At 47.0% G+C, this 15,804-nt stretch overlaps 1 protein-coding gene across 1 annotated transcript in view; it reads right to left on the bottom strand.

Annotated features, from left to right (window-relative positions):
* LOC144175835 (uncharacterized) overlaps positions 1-15,154 on the bottom strand; it is a 46,317-nt gene extending 31,163 nt beyond the window's left edge. The window contains exons 1-4 of the mRNA XM_077704848.1: positions 15,029-15,154; positions 11,409-11,610; positions 6,498-6,601; positions 2,457-2,659 (exon numbers count right to left, since the gene is read on the bottom strand). Coding sequence (XP_077560974.1) covers positions 2,457-2,659; positions 6,498-6,601; positions 11,409-11,610; positions 15,029-15,151 — 632 coding nt within the window. The 5' untranslated portion in view covers positions 15,152-15,154. The remainder of the gene's footprint in view (positions 1-2,456; positions 2,660-6,497; positions 6,602-11,408; positions 11,611-15,028) is intronic.
* Positions 15,155-15,804: the final 650 nt, after the last annotated feature.

Genomic DNA, 15,804 nt, shown 5'->3' with positions numbered 1-15,804 from the left:
AAACGACGCCGCGCGCGACAAACGATTTTACCTCGAATGCCCTGTTACAAACCAGCCTACAAAAGAATGCGAACGCATACCCCAAAACCCACAAACAAGTAAAATAATACGAGTGTGCGCTTTTTTCTTTGCCCGTGCGCGTACGAGCGGTGAGCGGCACGGGTACCCGGGTACTTCGCTGTTAACCCTATCCAAACGTTTGACAAACGCATCGACTGATGAAAGACCACTTACCAGCGAGCTGTCCACACCTGTCGCCGTATCCAAATGCTGTTTGCGGCCGTTCCTCGTGTGACAGGGGCACATGAAAATCTTTCCACCAAATGGCACTACTAGTCCTTCACAAATATGAAAAAACGACGGCCCAAGGCGAGGCTTGAAGCTCCGGCCGCGCCGAGTCACCGGCCGCGCTGCGTTGATAGCACAGACACAGAGGTTGTATACATCCGGGCAGCCAGTCGTGCCGCCAGGGCAAGTTGAGTCGCTGCAGTCGGGTGCGTTGGCGCGCTGGCACGGGAATTTAAATCGTCTATGTATTCGCAAGCAAGCGAAGCAGATGAACGTTGCAATTGTTTGCAACGGCGAGAACTGCCTCTTCGTTAGCAGCAGAGTTTGACACCACCTATCGCCAAAATAAACAGATTGAGACAACACGGCCGCGCTCTCTGCCTGTGATCGCGCTGGTTGAAGCATCTATACGGGTATACGTACGGTATTGGTTTTGTAGCTGCGTGCAACCGTTGCGTCCTGCTTACTCGTTCTAATTAGCATTAGGCCACGGTTGAAGTGCTGGTGCACGGAGACAACAGAAGACTAACATGGCGACCGCCCGCTTGAGATGATTACCTCGATAGGGCGTTTATTGTGGACGTGGTAGTATACAAGGAACCGAACGCCATCTCACAAATGGTGTTAAGTCGTTCTAAATCCTCCCTTTTGCTACCCGGATGGGCAACGGTACTACCGTGGAGGTTCGTCCACTTCTTTAGATCATGCCTAGGGAGTACATTTTTTGCTATAGGTACTTTTCAGGGCACATTACTTGATTAAAACTCCATTTCCGGCCAGTTTGCGTTTACAGTGTAGGCTCTTATCCGGGCGCAACCGCGTCAACAGAACTTTTTCTGGCGATGCCATTTCCGTGAAGGATATGACGTCAGTGAGACCTTGGTGTATCCCGGCATAAAATCTTTTGTGTTAAAAAAGGGCAGCGCCAGCGGGACAAAGAAAGGGACTGTGCTCCGCAAGCGAGCAAAGCTAGGCCGCGTGGTTTATGCAAGCTGCTTCAGTGTACGCGGATCAAGCACGCGGTTTTGGTTTGGAAAGATGCGGGCTCTAGTGACTCATTGAACTTTGTCCTTCAGCTTCTAGTTTAACGAAAACTAGTCTGTGCGGACGGCCAATATTGTTCAAATTAACCGTGGCACGTGTTTCAGGTTTGAATTAGCGAGAGTTTTCCCCCAAGCATGCCGCTTCACTGATACTATTTTAACTACAGTGATGTATACCCTTGTGTAATGCCCTGTGGCCTTTTAATGTATTGAAATAAATAAATAAATAATGAAGCAGCGCAAATGACAGGCCAACCACTGAATATTCCGCTTGCTTCAGAAGTTCAAAAGTCGAGAACTGAAAAGCTCATAACTGTGATGTGCTTTATGGGTGTTCCTGTAAAGTTTTCTGGGATGCACTGAGAACAACCACAACTCTTGGGAAAAACGTCACAACTGGTCCATCCCCAGTGGGTACGAAAATGCAGCCCCAAGGTCCAAACGTTCTCGTTTGCAATCGGCAGTGACCTAGTTGAGACGCTTGGCGGTGATTACCATACTGTTTCTTGGACGATTTGAGTGCAGCTCGGGGGTTTTGTTTGATCGATATGCGGAGGTGACGAAATACAGAGATACATTTACTCGACATGTCGGCATCGTCTGGGCATGAGGTGGCTTTGTTTGAACTCCCGGGTGTTAATAAGCAGTGTGTGCAGATCTGCTGGTCAAACTCTACAGCTTTGGATATAACAGCCCTCCGCGTTCGCGTAAAAAAAATTGTATGGTTTTCCTAGCAATACTACACGAACAATTCTTCAAAACTGACACGCCTTATTTGTGGCGCTTTTTATGATTGACCCCGAGCTACATTTCCCAATTTTTACAACGGCCGCAAAAGCATCGAGAGGAATCACACCAGTGAAGTCATATTTCCGTTCCATTCGGTCTGTTTTTTACTTCAAGCAGCGAAAAGCCGGGATGTAAGAGTGCAAGAAACCCGCCACGTGCATTACAATTCACACTGGGTCTCCCTCCTACAACTTGGAATTCCATAAACAAAAACAAGTTTACATTCTTTTTAGGCAAGGAACGCAGTAAGAAAGAGAGCGTACGCAAATTTTAGGCCATGATGATAAGAGCCAAATTCAAGCTTCGAAATGTCGCCTTTCAGAAGCACACACTTACTCTGTTGTAGCAATGTGTGCCACGAAACCATAATGTGTACCAACGACGCCCTTTGGCTGGCCCGTTGTACCCGAGGTGTAGCAGATTGCAAGCACGGAGTTACGTGGGTCTTCGATGGGAACCTCCATGAACTTCACCTCATCTATGTTCACGAAGTCATTGATGGCGATGAAGCCTTTTGCTGTTCCCGTGGCAAACCATCCCTGCGTTCGTAAAGTGTAAGCAGGCTTTTGCAAGAAATTCTGAAGGATAATTGGAGATAGCTGCTCAGTACAGAGCAAACGTAAGCCCCGCTGAAAAAAAAAAAAAAACGTCGCCAGGCGCGTCTTGAGGATATATTGTCCGTATAGTTTTTCTATACTGTGAAACTGGAGCTTACACCAACAAAACTGCACGCATTTTTGCGGGCTGAAGTGCAAGTCGGAAATTATTTATGAGTATTTTAGCCTTGCACCTCCTTCGATTATAGTCATCATCATTTTGTGCGACACGTTTTTTCAAGTTGGCTTTCCTGCAGAGCGTTTTGGGGAAGGACGGTTGCCATCACTGCGGAATAAAATGCTTCGCTTTAAAGCTGCAGTTTGCAGGCAGCGTAGAACATCAATAGCACGGATGGAATACCGTTACACAGTTGAAAGATACATGGGTATCCCAAGGGTCACGCAGAGAAACACAAGAAAACACAAACAGAAATATGCATCGGTAAACAATATCAGGGCTACAAATATACTGAGTGGCGCAAATACACAACACTCAAGAAATAAGACACGGACAGGCGCTACTATGCTAGCGCCTGTCCGTGTCTTCTTTCTTGTGTGTTGTGTGTTTGCGCCACTCAGTATGTATGTGGACCTCAACCAGCACGCCCAGCAACACGTTATCTTGAATATCAGGGCTCCGTATTACTGCAAAAGCATTGTATGTCCCGAAAGGAGAAAAGCAGAGCAAAGTGAGTGGCGGATGGCCAAAAATTCCACGTGCCTGCATCTCAAACATAAACAAGCGTTGCCTGAACGCGACCGGACCCGGAAACGTCCTCTGGAAGGCGGGTAAGTGAATGAACCCCTGCAGTACAGTCACACCACGCGGAACCCTAATTTTGAGAGAGAGAGAGAGAGAGAGAGAGAGAGAGAGAGAGAGAGAGAGAGAGAGAGAGAGAGCCTATAGTTGTCCTTAAGAGAGAGCTTTTACGGCAGCCTCCTCATACCCGGAGCCCATTTCTTTTTCTTTATTTCAACAATTATATCCTCTATTCTAGTTTATTCTTGATCTATGTGGCTCGTTTTCTGTCCCTGAGTACTATTCCTAACATACTTTTTTCCATGGCTCGTTGTGCCGACCTAAGTTTGCTGTCCAGTTGTTTGGTAAGGTGCCAAGTTTCAGTGCCGTGTGTAATCACCGGCCGTATGCACTGGTTGTAGATTGCTCTTTTGAGGGACAGAGGTAGCTTATTTTTCATTATGTGGGAGTGCTTGTCGAGTGCTCCCCAATTAATACCTATTCTGCACTTGATTTTTCTCTCGTGCTTCGGGTCAGCACTAACCATCTGTCCAAGGACGTCTAAATCGTTAAGTTCTTCTAGCGTTTCATTTCCTAAGCTGAAAAGAACGTTTTTGGCATGCATATTCCTGACTACTTCAGATTTATTCATATTTATTTCAGCCCCATGGCCGTGATTTCTGATTCGATTCCTCAAGCATTGTTTGCCTGTGCTCTGCAACCTCACTTAGCTACAATATGTCGTCCGCAAACCTCAAATGGCTCAAGTATTCCCCGTTTATCCTTATTCTTGCATTTCCCCAACCAAGCTTTCTACATACCCCGTCCAGACATGTTCTGGAAACTTTTGACGCTATGGTATCCCCTGTCTTACTAAATTTCGCATCGGAAATGTATTTCTTTTCTTGTCGAGAGTTATCCTCATTGTACTTTCCTTATATATGTCTTCTAAAAAGATTATGTAGCTCTCCTTTATTCCCTGGTCTTCTAGTGCTTCTTTCCCGGCTGGGGTGAGCACAAAATCAAACGCTTTCTCATCATCTTTACATTCCATTAAAGGGGTTCACGTACTTTCCGAATTTTTCTATCAATTGATTGACGACATGGATGTAGTCCATTGCTGCGTACCCTTTCCTAATCCTTGCCTCCTCTGTTAGTTGTTGAGAACCGAGGCTGTCAGCTATGCGGCTAACCATAACTTTTCTAAAGAGCTTGTAAACAACTGAGAATAGGCTGATGGCTCTGTAATTCTTTAAGTCCTTGGGATCTCCCTTCTTAAGAATCAGAATGATGTTGGCGTTTTTCCATGCTATGGGCACTTTATGAGTCTTCAAGCATTCCCAAAATATTACAACAAGCTTTTCCATTGTAATATCTCATCCCTCCTTGAAGAGATCCATGGTTATGCCGTCATCACCTGAATCTTCTCCTATTTTCAAGATGTTGAGAGTTTTTCCTACTTCCTCTTTAGTTGCTAGTGGGACATCCCAAGCTGAGCTTGTACTCTCAGTAATTTTACTGGTCCAACGTCGCTGGCATACAGGTTGGTGCAGGATCTTTCTGCTACCCTTATTATCTCGTCCAGGTTGTACGTAATGTTGCCCTGTCCGTCTCGTCTCTGACTGCCTACATCCTCGAAGAAAGTCTGGAAGAAAGTTTGTGCGCCTTAAATTCTTGTATTTATTTTACCTCCGGAAACTTGCTTTAAACTGCAGTCCCGTCTTGCAACCCTTGGCTACTCGCCGTACTCGTCGTTCTCATTCTGTGTTCTTAGTCCTGTTGTTAGCTTCTTCCAATCTGTTTCAATTTTTTTCACGCAATTGTTGAATAGAACAATACAGCCGAAAGTTTCCTTAACTCTCTTGGTGTATCGGAAGCAAATGTTTAGCTGTGTCTGTTTAGATGCGCCTGGCGATCAATGTTTTCTACTTCCTTTCGTTCTTTCTGCTTTTGCTGTTGTCAATATTGTATCTTTGATATTGTTACCACTTTGCGCTCCTCCTGCTTGGGCCTCTGGCCTGCAGTATGTTCCTAAATGAATAGCATACCCAAGGCCTTCGTGCTCGGAGATTGGGCGACGATGCGTCCACCTACCCATTATTTCACAACCACATAAAACTAACTCCAACAAATGTCCTCAAATAATTTGGAATGTAAAATTGTGTACACTCCTGTCACACTAAGTAAGGCGGGAATACCACTACTGTTGGAAATGCTAGGGTATCAAGCTTGGCGCGCAAATTCTAAGGAGCTACTTACGTCACACCAGTGAGTGAAACTCACTCCGGCGAATCATTTCGAGGCGGGAGGAGGGGCTCAAGAGTCATTTCATTACTTTAGTATATTCAGTGTCAACTTTGTCAGGAGGGATAACTCCGTGAACTAAATTGTTACGTGCACTCTGCGTTGTGTCTCACTTCGAGCGTTGTCTACCGGAACACACATGACGCTAGGCGATTGTTGTGGTATGAAATTTACCATCTTTACATTGCCGCAAACCATGGTGCGAGAATATTTTGTGTTAATTTGCCAGGACCTGGCAACAAAATTCTGACTTCATTCCATGCAGACGGTACTCTTTCAAAGATGATGTGCTCAGATAAAAAGACGAAAACGCTTTGTACACTGAAGTTCTAGATGACGGCATCGCTACTACTGATGATTATAGCTGCCTGAGGTGGCATCTCTAGCACAAATTGGAAACTCAGGCCAGTGAGATTGGTAAATGTTATACCACAACAATCGCCTAGCGCCATGTGTGTTCCGGTAGACAAAGCTCGAAGTGATACACAGCGCATAGTGAAGACATGCGCTAATCATTACCTTCACGGTCATTATTTCAACTACTGTAACCTCATCCCGGGATGAGCCGTCAGGACCGAAATGTTTTTTTTTTCGAAACACGTGCCCACATGAAGAGAATTTTGACGGTAGACATTTCGTAGCGGCCGCAGCGGCCGGGACTTGCGCCGGACCCTTACACTCCTAGACACCACATATTGCATTTCACTCTTCCATGAAGATGAAAATACGCCCTCTCACCTTCAATTTCAACGATGATGCTGCCTTCGTGATTTCCTCGGCAAATTCAACATCGGTGAAAACGTGAGTGCAGTCACAGTCATTGATTTGGTGGCGCAATTCACCTGGAGTAAACAAAAAACATCCAGAAAATTAAAGAGCACTTGCACGTCCTGTTTCTTTGAGGGCTCCTGTTCCAGTCGTTACCAGGTTTTCCAGGGGGAATAAAAGAGCTCAACTGCAGGCTCTTATGGCCAGGTTTAGAAATGGTTATTGCGGGAAAATTTAAATGCATGCACACAAGCAAAACATTCCCATGATCGTTTTCTTTACAATCTTCGGCTAACGTCTGTGTAACGTTTCACCGTGGTATGACCATTCTTATGGCGTATCATATTTCGTTAAAGTACCAACCAACTGGCACTCAAGCGGAACTATGCATGTCATGTTCTAGTTACCGGGGCACTTTAACCTTGGCAAGCGCCAAGGCTCATCCTGTTTGTAACCTACGCCAGCAGGCGGTCATCCTCTTAATTGGGAATACTGGTGTGGTCGCTTATTTGCCTGCTGTGGTCACTCTTTTGACGGCATTTACTTTTCTGTTAATTTCAACAGGTGCTCCCCCACACTCTTTAAACATCTTTTGCTGGAAATCACAATGCGAGCGACGAATGTCTGGAATTTGTTTAGAAATGAAGTTTTCTCTAATGAGTGTACCAGCAAAGCCTTCGCGTTTTCGTACCACCAAAGCCTTCGTACCACCAAAGCCTTCGCGAAGAAACCTTCGCGTTTCTTCGTAGCCCTTTGTTGCTTCTAGCGTGTACGAACGTTGTAATGGACCTTTCTTGCATAGCTTAACGGCGGTATTTATCACCGATTTTTTTTTTTCACATAAAAGGTCACCTCGCTGTTGACCACCACTACTCCATAGATTTCTATGGTGGTTTCCTCCGCACGCGACAAGTACTTCAAACGACACGTCTTGTTTTAACGCGATAAACAAACAGATTACTCGGATTCTCGTGTCAAGGCGGAAACTCTTACCACCCAATCGAATATTTTGTTTGCAATATACATTCAGGAATCCACTCTTCTAATGAGATGCTTTAGCTAGACACGAAGAACAAGCAAGCACAGTACGCGGTTAGTTTTATTCGCCGTATGTAGATGGCGCAAGACACCTCAGGAGTCTCTGCCCCAGAACATGGAACTGCATGCATATGTCCAGTGCAGCGAATGTCTCTCCATGCCCAGCTTCTCTTTCCGGACGCTCTTTGTCAAGGTATCCATCTATCTGTAGGTAGCGCTTCTGGCGGCTTGCTTCAAGCACTCGGAGACAAGCAGATTCGCACAATGGAATATCTGCAGACCATGCCGTTAAACGGGTGTAGACTGAGCTGGATTACCGGGCATCCCTGAGCTTACCACGTTAAAATCGTCGCTGATGAAACTGCGGGCATGTGCAAATGACCAGTGATGCGCGCTGTACGTAACCGCTTCGCACTACCAACGCCCCTCCATGACAGTTTTAGGCGCACTGCTGCACCGCCGAAACCCTCTATGAGAAGGCAGTATTTGCATAAGACTCACATCGACTCACTACCCTGTAACTTATGCCCATTTTGAAGCGACGCCTTTTATTTCTACCCACAAGGGTTCTGTCGCCATCGTTGGTGTCAACAGAAAACTCCCGCGAACAAATAACATAAGTTACTGACACCCCAAAATGGACCCTGCCACGAACACAAAAAAATTCACAGCATATCCACGGGGTGAATGATGATGAGTGGGCGAAGGTCCTGAGGGGAAATCATCGGTAAAACCGTGACTCTTCAGTGAAAGTTCGCCCACTACATCTGTGTCCGAACGTAACGTCTAGAAAGTCTCGCTTAAACCGCGCGTCGGCACCATGGGGCTGAGCTCGCCTGATGCGTTTTGCAGACGCCTCACGAGCTCTCACTGCATCGGGGTCTGCCTGCCGATACGCGCGCTTTCTCGCCGCTTCCCGTTCTCTGACGTTTTGGAGATCCTCTTCGCGCCGCAGCCGTGCCGCTTCGCGTACGGCAGGGTCCTCGCGCCGTTGCCGTGACGCTTGGGCCTCTCGTTCTCGAACGCTGGGATCTTGGCGGCGTCGTCGCGCAGCCAGACGACACGCTTCGGCCTCCCGCTCTCGTACGGCAGGATCTTGGCGGCGGCGTCGCGCAGCTTCACGGAGCGCTTCTGCCTCGCGGGCTCGCACATCTGCAGCCTTATCCATCGGGCGACTCCGAGCGCGCGCCAACAGCGAACGGATTTTATTACAACGCTCCCCGCCATCTAGTAAACAATCCAAGAACTAAACTAGAGGTAGCCACGCCATCTAGTAAACAATCCAAGCGCATCTTTTCATCATATACAAGTACCGCCATCTAGTAAACAATCCAAGAACTAAACTAGAGGTAGCCACGCCATCTAGTAAACAATCCAAGAACTAAACTAGAGGTGGCTACATACATACGTCGAGGATGGACAGACCCACGCCTTAAGGAGCTTCGCCCCTAAAACGAAGCGAGAGCCCCTTGTCTTACCGATTGAGCTACGAGCCCACATGGAGACGGGGGATACAGACGGTGAACTCCCCGAGCACATCTGAGGGTTTACCTCCTGCGTTACCGCTAAATGCCCGGTGATAGCGTCACGCGGCCTCTCACGCCACTGTGCTCCCCACCCACGTACAGCACGTGTAGCGGCCGTGTACGTGCTTTGCGCATGCTTTAGGAGCTATAAACATTAAAGGAAGCTCACACCAACGCATGTCATCTCACTTTTCTGTCTCTGCCGCCGATCTCGTCGACTCCGTCGGCATGCAGCAGAGACGGAAGAGAAGTGATATAGTCTAAGACAGTGTTTCAGCTTCCTTTCATTTTATAAAAAAAATAGTTCCCACTCATGTGCTTCACCAGCACAACTCAACCAACCACCGTTCATGAATGATGCATTGATTTAACCTTAGCAAAAAATATCGCTTTGAAGTAATACAGGGCGTAGTTAAGTACATTTTACTTGTGTCTTGTTTCACCCTTTGTAGAGCCACGTCTGTGGATTCAAGTGAGGGTGCTTGGGTAATCGTTGCGGGTGTCGTTTACAGCTTCGCTTTCCAACCACCTTCACAGAGTGGATTGCCGCGCATTTTTTTGTTTATGCGAAAGCATTATGTGTTCATGAGACGAAAAATTGAAAGTGTTTTGTAGCATGCTGCGCCAAAAGTTCCCGTTTTGTTAATTAAAAAAAAGATGGCAGTAGAGGAATCAAGGAATGTACGCGCACGATCCGACATGTGAATTAAACAATCCTTTGCTCTTTGCCCACACAAAACGCACCTTCCGGAGCACTATTATGAGCAATATGAAAGGGAACACAGGAACCCGTAAAAAACACCCTCAGACCCAGCTATCAATGATATGCAGCGGCCGCCGTCGGAAACAATGTGTAAAGGGGGATGCTGTTCTAACAGCTGTTCCCCATCCCGCCGTGCGTGTTGTCCGCTGTCGTACGACACCATATTATCGGCGAAATGACGTAAACTGCTGCTTTGTAGAAATGCCAGCGTGGTGGGAGTGCCAACAGTTACTGGAAGAGCACCCTCCTTTCCCTCTTTGTTTTGCACAGCGCCATCCGCGTATCGCTCCGAGTCTGCTTCGAGGCTGTTTGCCACGCGTTCCTGCGTTCCCTTTCATATTGCTCATAATAGTACACTTAGGTCTGTTTACGGACTCCGAACAGAAAAGAATTCCGAAGCTGCGGCATCAACTAATTACTATATCGCGAGTGTGTCATGCTGGTTTCATGAAGCTCCCCTCAATACCGAAGCGTAGATTCTAATTGCGAATAGTGTTCGGACTCGCCAGGTTCCCGCCCAATGGTGGTGGGCGAATGACGGTGACACCTGGCGTCCCAAGTTCACGGCCTGACAACCAAATACTCATTCGGCTGCGACAGCAACCTGCCTACAATTTTCACATGCCCACTATTTTATTTATTTATTTATTTTATTTACAAATACTGCTGTCTCACAGTTCGAGATATTGCAGGAGTGGGTCCATAACAGTGAATGCACACTAAACTAACAGAACACATGCTTTGGTAGTTCATTCAAAAAACTATTGGTAGGCAACTTCCGGAGAGAAACATCCAGCTTATTCCACAATTCAGCTGTGAAAGGCAAAAATGAAAACTTAAAACAATCTAGAAATGACATGAAGGGCGTGATGTTAATGGGGTTTGACCTGCGAGTGTTTGCACCTGAGTTAGCAACGGAAATGGGCATGTCAATGGTGATTATCTTGTTCACAATTTTGTGTAAAGTGCCTATACGCTCACAAGTACGTCTGTGTTCCAGTGATTTGAGTTATAGACGTATAGCGTGTGACGAAGGCGAAGAATTCTGATCGTAACGGTGATATCTGAATCTTATTGCTTTTTTTGAACACCTTCCAGTTTTGCTATGTCGCATGCGCAGTGAGGTGACCAGACAACGGAGGCGTATTCAAGTAAGGCCGTATCAGGAATTTGTATGCTGTTATTTTGCATTCTAGAGTTGCATCTTTTAACGTTCGCTTCAAGAAGCCCAATTTCCGAAGCGCTTTCGAGCAGACTAGGTTTATATGTTTATGCCATTTTAGGTTCGGTGAGAGTGTTACGCCAACGTTCTTGACTTCGTTAACATGCTTCATGTTCTGGCCGTAGGAAAAACGTAGGGGTTCCTTCTTTTTTGTGAATGTGATGGGAATGACATTCTGGGAATGACTGTTGTTGGAGCCTAGCACTATATAAAAATCTTCATTGCCGTAATGATGTCGCATTGAAAGTTACTTTAGGTGCACTACTCATTTTTATTGACACAGTGCTCATTGTTTATTTTCAATTAAGGCCATAAAGAACAAGTTGACATACGTTCAGTCAGGAAAGCTCTTGTCAGCATGATGCTTGCGCCGGCGAAGACGCAGCCCCACATTGCAGCGAAATTCTCGGTGTTATCTTTGAGGTAGACGCAGATCCTGTCACCTGGTTGGACGCCGTGGTGTTGGAATCCTGCCGCATACCGCTGACATCTCACAAGTAGCTCTCCACGCGTCAGCAGTATAGATCCATCCGACTGCACAAATTGAGTGACCCTTTCTTATAATCATTCGACAATCATAAAAATTATCTGACTATTATGCCTCGAAGCTTTAGTATGAGGCTTTGTAAAGATACTTCATTACGGTACCCCACAACCTTTGTTGGCACGGCCAGGTGTGTGACACCACAGCTTCTTGGCAAAACACGGCCTGCAACGGGGCAGCCTTTAGCACCACCATTCACGCGTTATTACTGCCATCCGATTCAATAAGTAATAATTACGATCTGAACTAGTCCCGTACGTTAAGCAAGCGATGCATCTATCTAATTGAAGAAAACGACACGGTTTCGCGCCGCGGCTGCTAACGCATAGCCGCAGACTCCTCCTGATAGAAGAACACCAAAAAAACACGCACTTTATTGAGAGATATTTCGGTTGTTACGTCCCGTGCGTGAAGTCGTGGCACTGATGTAGACACGTCCTTGTTGGGTAATGCCTGCGCATTGAGCTTCGCGGTAGATGGTAGTGTTGCAAAGGCCCCTACATTAGAGGTGAATGACGCAAAATGATCGCAAATGAATTAGATTGCATTGCATGGTGTAGCTGGTCTATTCAAACAACAACCGGCCTTCATGAAATTTTTTGGCGCGAAAAACATTCGGGTAGCGAATACCTTCGGGAATTGCAATCGTTACAGGTATTTTGCAAGATTCGTCAGCAATTCTCTGCAGTGTCGGTTTCCGCTTAACACAGCTTAGTCAACCGACCCATAACCTTCAAGCCACTGTCCTCGATACGCCTCCCTTTTTATGGGTTCCGCTAAGAGTCTTTCAAACCAGTAGGCTCAAACAGGGCACGCCAGAATAATTCTGCATGGCCTCCAAGTCACTTAACAAAGCACTTCAGGTTCATATTTACACTTGTATTGTTTTAGGCCACAGCAACGAACGGGAAGCAGCCATACTGCCAGTGCTCCTGCGTCCACCGGCCTATAGTTGTGCCGCACACGTGACCTATTGCGTTATAACGGCGGGTCATCAAATAAGTTTGTTTTGGGGGGTGCGGGATGAGAGCTTGCGCTCATTTTTTTTAATATTGTTCGTTATTCTCTCCCTATGATTACGTTCTGTTTCCACGTAGAGCCACCGACATTCCTTGTTCTCGTGCAGGAATTTCTCTACACAAGATACTTCAAAACACCCGTCCGCTAATATCCGAATAGCGCGGCATAATTGCACGAATTTACAGTATATCCCCAAAATAGCCCATGTACAGGCCCCCATGTACCAAAATTTACGGAGAAATACCTGCGTATGTGATACGCGTTAAAGAGTGATGGGGCAGAACACACAATTTTCGAGTTGTCTTTAGGTTTTAGCTCTGTTATATGTCACAAACGGCCGGCCAGGCCCTCAATTTTTACATTCGGGCGGCCGACATCACAACCTCCCCGGCAGGGGACGGCCATTTTTGGTCGCGCTTCGGCACCTGAGTAAGCCCGTTCACTTTTCCCGCGTTTGTTTCTTTGTTTATTTTTTCTCCTGCTTTTCGTTGTCACTGAAGAGCGCACGTGGCGGGATCACTGGAGTTCAGCTCACTCGCGGCTATCCCGATTTCTTGGGAGGCGAGGTCAGTGCGCCAAGAGGGTCCCGTATAGTCCACCTCGGACGTCTCCGATTCCGGGAAAGCGACGTCACAATCACGCGAGCAGCCCCAGACTCCCAGATGCGGCGTGGTGGCGGGGGCCCAGGGAAAGAGGGAGCAAATGTGCGGGACAATCGGGCGATCGGGCAACGTTTATTTGGGGGTGCGAGCGGCAGCTTGGGGCAGTCGACTGGAAGTTTTTCAATGTGCAAGACGCTGGGAAAGATTAGCGAAGTTCGTCGGTAGGCCCGCGGCGGAACGACCAGCGCCTCATCTACGGGATCGAGTTCGCCCCGCCGTCGTGAGTCTCAAGGCCGACCAGACTCCGCACCCCGGATCCCTGAAAAACGTAAGCGGCTGCCCGGCGAAGCGGACTCGCCTTCGCCGTGACTTTCCGTCATTCAGCTCGCGGTTACCCATAGCCACGCCTAGGGTTAAGGCGTATGCCTCCTCCTCAAGTGTTTTTTTGCGAAGTTTGCGTACTTGCTATGTTTTTTTTTTGTCGTTGTTGTTGTTGTTGTTGCTAGGGTTAAGATGTAAGCCTCCCCAAAGAGTGTGTATCTCTGTTCCCCGCATTGTGTATTTGGTTTTTTTTTTCTATGGTGGTAGCTTATCTAGTAGGGCCATGCGTTAGCCGCCCTGCGCGCCCAAATTCGATGTCCACGTAAAGGTTTTTATCTTTCTTTTTTTTTTTTGTCACGCGCTGTCTGTCCCCATGTAATCTTATGTTGTTGATGCTGTAAAAATGTTTAGTTTAAAACGTACTCGTGCACCCCCCTACCCTCTCATTCACTCCAGCAACTTCGGCACACATGCTCACGCACGGGCCGGCCACCCTGCGAACATATATAACTGTTATCGCGCCTCCACTGTTTGCGCGAGCGGGCAAGGGGTGGTTTGTGACAATGCAATTCTTCAATGAAGTCTTAGTGCCATCCTATTCGGCGCTGAATTTTGAGCTTGTAGCGGATAAAGCTTTGACATGGCATAACGCACAAAAAAAGAACGGGAGCACAAGAACGAACACTTCTACGGGTCTAGCGACAGCCCGTTTTTTCTTTCATACCGTTTTGTCTCACTTTTTACCATATTTAAGTACCAGCTGTTTGCTTTGTTTATTCGTGGTACATGGAACCTTGTTGATATGCATTTTGGTTGCAGCCTCCACAAAGTTTCTTGGAGTATACGTGATGTTTTCCTGCGCCACCACGCAGAGTATTTTGCGTATGTAGAAACGCAATCCTAGCAGAAACGCATTTTTAATAGCGAAAGCTGGGTTACTCCCGGTACAAATCCACAAAACGCCTCGTTCCGCCGGACGTCCAAGGTCAGCAAAGGTAAAGCTAGCGCCTCTACCTCTTTCGTAGCTATCGCTCAGAAAACTTTAGCTTCACTCCGCTTTTGCGCCGACTAAGCAGCGTTGATGTATAGGCTGTGGTGCAATTTTATTGCGGTAGTTGCTGCTACAAAAGCGGCTGTCTGGAAGACGTCTGCGCCAAATCCCAGCTTTCACTCGGCAAACTCCATTTCACCACTTTCAACACGGTGATTTTTTTCGTCTACTCCGAACTAGCCTCCTTCCCTCTTCTCATTTTCTGGTCGCATGGCTTTCCTTTGATTACTAAAGAGTACAACAACATCGTCGAAGAGTCCCACCGTTTCCAACATGGCCTTCTTGGATAAATGCAGCTTTGGTGCTTCGTAGTATGCAGCCATTGACAGAACCTATTCGGGGTTCTATGCAATGTTCTGTGGCATTTAGATTTTGTATTATAATTCCACCACCTGCCTTCAGGCCAAGACTCACCAATGCTGGCTTGCACGGATCATCCAGGAGCGCCTTCCTGGCCGCTTGGTAGAAGGAGCAGCACGGGACCTCGACATCAGGAAACGGTGAATACACGATGCCGTCCTCGATCCTAGCCTTCATTGCGCCAAGTTCAAGTCAGTACGTGGCGAGTGCACGGGATTCTGGCTGGTGAAACAAGACGTTAGCATAACCAGAAATCCAATTTTCAGGGATAAAACGCAAGAGAACTACAAAAAACGAGTGCACCAGGCGCGACGACATTTTTCTTCTCAGCTGTATTCATGCCGAATTCGACAGCCCATACCTTCTAAGCCAGTTCATATGAGATTTCAAGCAGACCACTTTGCTAACATGGATGTCATTTCAAGAAAACAAAGAGCCTGTTACCAACCGGCCCATGCCAACATGCGTTTCACCGATTATTTTTCACGTTACGTCGACATTTTGTTGGCATGGCATGATTTTATATAGGTGCGCGTCAAAACTTTCGATTTGAATACTTCTCTTGTATAGACATGACATCTGCACTTTTTTTGCACATCTTACACCTTTCATCTTTCAGGTTATGTTTCGCTGCTATGGGTGCCTACCACCGCAGCAATCATAGAATGGCGCATTACATGGTCGATCGCAGCGTAAATAATGATTTACAGCATGGTTTATTTGTATCACTCTCGGTTTCGACGAAACGAACACCCAGGTAACCGCCATGACCTGAGGGGGTTCATGACGTCACCGTTCTCTTCGCACCGCAACCGGTCTGGAAGCGCGCA

The sequence above is a fragment of the Haemaphysalis longicornis genome, unplaced genomic scaffold (assembly GCF_048455015.1).
Source record: "Haemaphysalis longicornis isolate Haplotype H1 unplaced genomic scaffold, Haemaphysalis longicornis Haplotype H1 scaffold_3, whole genome shotgun sequence".
In the NCBI taxonomy this organism is placed as follows: Eukaryota; Metazoa; Arthropoda; class Arachnida; order Ixodida; family Ixodidae; genus Haemaphysalis; species Haemaphysalis longicornis.
This window is presented reverse-complemented; position numbering and strand designations above follow the sequence as displayed.